At 46.3% G+C, this 5,339-nt stretch overlaps 1 protein-coding gene across 1 annotated transcript; it reads right to left on the bottom strand.

Moving 5' to 3' along the window:
* Positions 1 to 2,323: 2,323 nt before the first annotated feature.
* LOC149990784 (DDB1- and CUL4-associated factor 12-like protein 2) lies at positions 2,324 to 3,715 on the bottom strand. Its single transcript, XM_090264957.1, has one exon. The coding sequence runs from the start codon at positions 3,713 to 3,715 to the stop codon at positions 2,324 to 2,326; it is 1,392 nt and encodes a 463-aa protein (XP_090121083.1).
* Between the last annotated feature and the right edge of the window lie 1,624 nt (positions 3,716 to 5,339).

Raw genomic sequence — 5,339 nt, 5'->3', positions numbered from 1 at the left:
CAACATGTTTATCTCAGATATGCTAGTTCAGGATCTCATCTTCTTGGATTTTCTTCACTGACATCTGGCGCATTGAGTATAAGTGAAACCAGGGTGCAATAAACCAGGAAAGCCTACTAGGTCTACCTAGGTATCTAAGGAATGCAGTCCTTTGTAATCTATCCCCAGATGTGTGAATCTGTACTATGGTGTTCTCTGCCATTGGCTTGACAGTATTTTTATTGCTTACCCTAATTCTCTTGATCTTGTTTCAGAAGTACTTGGGACTTTGACAACAAATTTAATTAACTCAGCCACTGTGGCTTTGAAACAAAGGATCAAGATCAAGTGGACATTTCATTGGCAAAGAGTGCAGAATTTGATGACACATTGTCAGCAAGGGTGTGGTGCAGTAGGAGTGTTAACATTTTTATGGAAGGTTAAGTTGGTAGGACCTCTTTGGAGGGTAATTCCACAATGGCTATTACATGTAAAATTGACCACACAATTCTATTTCTAGGAATTTATGCTGCCAATGTACTTACACTTGTGCACAAAGATGTATGTACTCTATTACTGCAGGCTATTTATAGTAACAGAAAATAAGAACCAATATAAATACTCATCAAAGGTGTAATGAATAAGTAAACTATGTTCCAAACAGAGAGGGGATTACTATACAATTAAGATGAATTAGATGTGTAAGAAACTCTAAGATTTTGTGATAAAGGACAGATATGTGCTGCAGGTGCTATCATTTGTATACCAATTGTATACACATATACATATACACTTATGTATGCATAGACTATCTCTATATAGACATACACACTAATGTGCTGCTTGTGAGTGATCTGCGGGCATAAGGTCAGGGATCCCAGGGTTTCAGACTTACTTTTCACTGTATAACTTTTATAAACTATGATTGTCTTGGTTGTGGGCATGTATTACTTAATTTAAATTAAAATACAAAAAAAGTGGGAATTCTTGATGACTTTAGTTTAAAATATTAAAAATTTCTGCATAAAAATAGTATATATTCATGTTTTCCTCACATGGCAAATAAAATACACATATACAAATATACAGTATATGTGAGTGGGTAGTTATAAGCACAACACGTATATTTGTGTAAATGAAGAAGTTGGCTAAATTTTCTTAAGAACACAAGATGTGTACAACGAAGTGGGGGATTTACTCGGAGAAGGGGTGGGCTGGGTTGGGGTAGCAATGGGTGAAAAAGTGGGACAACTATAATAGAAAAACAATAAATCAAAAATTAAAAAAATACAAGATGACACATAACTAACCTATAGTAAGTACATTTAGATGTTATATATTCAAGATGTTGATCTTTTAAGTCATGTTAAGTAGCATACGTTTGCTTTTCAAAAACAAATGTACAAAGTAATATATGCATAGCTGACATTTCAGCTTTAGTTTCTCTCCTGGAAAACTTTGACTTTGATACAAATATATTCCTAGAGAGACAATTACAAAAAAGTAAAATACATTTAAGCATTCAACAACTTAACTGTGGCACTTAATTACTAAAATTCTGAACATGTTTATTTTTTTCTGCAATACATCACACCATTGAGTACAACAGCCAGCCTTTCTCTGTAAGTGGCTGCCTGGATAATGTTACCTGAATTTTAAGAAAAGTTTACCCCAAAAAGAACCTTCCTGATTGTCCTGCCACATATAGGCCGGTTTTGATTAGCTCTGAAAATCTGTGGTATAAATACTACCCATGAAAGCAGGCCATAATAGAGCAGCTTTCAATAAGAAGAATGAAAGCGTTAGGGGTATTGGTGCTAAACTTCTATTGAATAATCAAAATTGTAATTAATAGAATGAACACCATTGTAAGATTTCTTAACTAAGAGAACATATTCTTAAAAGTTCTTTATGCATCAACAATATACAAACAACAAACACTGAGTTTCCAACATCCAAATGAAACACCCTCAAATGGTGGCAATCTAGAATTTGAAATGCATATTCTAATTAGAGCAGGGCCATAAACCTGCTCTGCTATATTATGTGTAGTTCCTCAGACCAGCCCAAAAGACACTATTTAGCACACACTCTTCTGAAATAACATACATCAGAAATGTGTAATAGCCCTGAACATACTGTTGAAATACTGGTAAAAAAAGTATTGAATTGTAATGAGAGCCATGACTGTACAAGCTCAGAGAATCAGTGAAACACGCAAAGAAAGAACACAAGGATTAGCCAAAATTCTTTGTAAGAGAAGGCAAAAAAGATGGTGCTTTGAGGGAAAATAAGAGAAGGCTAGAAGGAAAATCTGGGCACTTGGAGAACACAGTGTCCATCCTTAGCTCCAGAGGCCTGCGTAGTTTCCGTGGAGGCCTGAAGGGAGAGGCCCGCCAGCCACAAAGAGCTTCATCTCCGGCCAGTTGTAGCAGTGGGTGTAGAGCGCGTTGGGAAAATCATCCCTGCCACCAAAATGGTTCACCCACTGGTTATTGTGGTTGAGCCAGCCTCTGCCGCAGGTGAGCCTGAGCTTCCTCCCTGCGGGCCCCATGAAGGAGTCCGGGCTGTCCGAGGCCCTCTCTTCCAGGAACTTCTGGGCACGGGTGTCATAGAAGAGCAGGGAGCCGTGACCGGTGCCCACTGTGATGATATGCTGGTAGAAGCTCAGCGAGCGCACGCCAGTGCCGCCCTCTCGGGAGCACAGTGGCCGAAAGTTCTGCTGACGCTGGCGCGGATCCAGAAAGGAGACGTGGGACTGGGACCCCGCCGCGTACAGGGACAACTCGTCACAGTAGGTCAGGCACACGTTCTCTCGGCAGTAAGGCAGCCTGATAGACAGCAGCCTGCACAGGGTGCTCCGGGCTTTCCACAGGTGAAAGTAGCCGTCTAGGGACACCGCTCCCAGCTCCTGGTTCTTCCCACTGAAAGCTAGGGCCCGCACCTTTCGGTTACTGGGGTTGGTGCTGGACCTGGGGATGGTCTCAATGTCCCTCGGACGGATGTGGGCGTACACCGGGAGCCCCACATCATTGAGCCTGGAGATGCTGCCATTGACCATGTCGGGATCCATTCTCCACAGAGCCAACGTGCCGTCTCGAGACCCACTCACAGCCACCGTATCACTCATCCAGGCGATGGCGAAGATCCAGTCCTTGTGGCCCTGGCGGTCGCCCAGGCACACAGGGTCCAGAGTAGGCAGCTGGTAGACAGCCAGGCTGTTGGGGTTCTCACCTCCGGTGGCCAGCAGCGTCTTGGAGGGATTCAGCTCGATGGCGTGGATGCCGCAGCTCGGCTGGGCCCGGGCCGGGTCGGGTTCCTGATCCCGCATGAGCGGGATCCGCGTGATCTGGGACGACTGCACGTCCACCACGAAGAGCGTGTTGCACTTGGTGCCACACACCACATGACTGGCGTTCAGCCACTGCGACGCGAACACCTTGTTGAGGGTGCCCAGGGGCAGCTCGCGCTCTTGCAGCAGCTCTGGCAGCTTCCGCACCACGTAGCCCCTCAGCTTGCCCTCGAAGCCCGGGAGCCCCTCGCGGCCCCGCGCGCCCACCTCGCGGCCCCTCAGGTAGTGCACCAGCGAGCGCCGAGTCGGCGGTCGCTTCTGCCTCTTGGGCTGCAGCGGGCTCTTGCCATCCGCCGCAGCCAAGCCCTTCGACGACGAGCTCGCGGAGGCCCCCTCGATGGCGGGCTCTTTCCGCTTCCTGCTACCTGTTTGCTGCCTGGCCATGGTGGGAAGCAGGCGAGTGGTGACGGTGAAGGCTGCGGCGCGGCGGCGGCGGCGGCGGTGGCGGCGGTGGAGGTGGAGGTAGCGATGTGTGGCACCCGTGTTGGCCGTGGCGGCGGCGGGTATGGTGGCGCCTCCTAGTCAGCCGGGAGCGCGGGCTCTCAAGGGCCAGGAGTAGGGGGCGACAGAGGGCGCGGCGGCGGCGGCGTAGGCGGCAAGAGAAACGGGCCCGCGAGGAAAGCGGATCCGAGGAATCGGAGCGCTGTGGCACGGGTGGCGAGGATGGCAGCGAGGTTCTAGTCTAAGGCGGGAAGTGCGGCCGACTGCAAGGCAAGAGCACAGTCAGTGTGGGACGAGGACCGCACGGGTGGCTGTTAAAGAGGGGGCGGAGGCAGCGGGAGGAGCCGGGAGGGGGCCGGGGGTGGGGTGCATGGTAGCACACGCCTGTGTGGGAGGGGTCGGAGTTGGCGCGGGTAGTGGGGAATGGAGACTCACCCCGGACCAGTGCTCCAGGATTCCCAGGCGAGCTTCATGGGGACACATCTCCCTGATAGCCTACTCTGAGGGTTTCACTACCCTCAGGACAGCAATCAACCATCCTTCTTAAAACCCCTACTTAAATATAATGCAAAGCTTAAATGTGGTCAAATATAAAGCTAGAAGGAGCCAGGACAATTGTCAAGAAACAAATGTGTAGTTAGTACAATCCTGGGAGACCCTTTGCTGCAATTACATAGTGAACTTGATGAGTGATGAAGATGTTTGGCAGAGACAAGAAGCTCCCCTTCAGTCTGTTCTGCAGCCCCCTCTGGTCTTGAACATTGACCACCTGTTCACAGTAGTTAAGTTGAACAGAAGTGACTAAGGAAAAGTATTTGGATCCTGGTCTAATAGCAGGTAGGCACATAAAAGAAGACATGAATGAGATTATGCCTACAAAGTTCATTGATCTTCCAAATACAAATTTTATAGATTGGAACAGAATTTCAGGTATAAAGGCATCTGTCTTCAGAAATGGGATTTCATAATCATTTTTGATATATTGTATATAGATGTAAAGCAAGGTTATCCTTAAAATAATTTGACATCTTGTCTACATGTGTATGTATAACCCTTACATTATCTTTATTCTATTCTAGGCTCTGTACTGTCTTAACAGGATGCAGATACTCAGTTATTGTTTCCCCTAACTTAGATCTGACTTACACGTTAGCTTCAACTACGATATAAATTGCAATGCCTCCTATTTTTTTAAAACTCCATCCTAAATCCACATGTCCAACTTCCTACTTGACATTTTGCATATCAAAACAGAACTTCAAATTCAGCATGCATAAACTCAAGATTTTGATTTCAGCTCCCAGGCACAATCATTAATTGTTTCCTATCTTAATGAATAGCACCATCATCCATTGATCTGTGTAAACCACAGTCCTAAGAATGATCTTTGACACATTATGCTTTCTTATTTTCTGGCCCAATGTCCATCTTCTAATGTCTTTCAAATCCATTCCATCCTCATCATCTCCACTGTTACCACCCTTTTCTATGTCATTGTTTTGTCGTGATAACTGCAATAGCCTCTTAACTGATTTTCCTGTAACTATTCTTGCCCTCTTCCATTCCA

This window comes from Furipterus horrens, unplaced genomic scaffold, assembly GCF_987537825.1.
Source record: "Furipterus horrens unplaced genomic scaffold, mFurHor1.1.pri manual_scaffold_17, whole genome shotgun sequence".
Taxonomy (NCBI): Eukaryota; Metazoa; Chordata; class Mammalia; order Chiroptera; family Furipteridae; genus Furipterus; species Furipterus horrens.
This window is presented reverse-complemented; position numbering and strand designations above follow the sequence as displayed.

Excerpts from the sequence above, each read along its gene's own strand:
- LOC149990784 (XM_090264957.1), bottom strand. The coding sequence starts at position 3,715 with ATGGCCAGGCAGCAAACAGGTAGCAGGAAGCGGAAAGAGCCCGCCATC.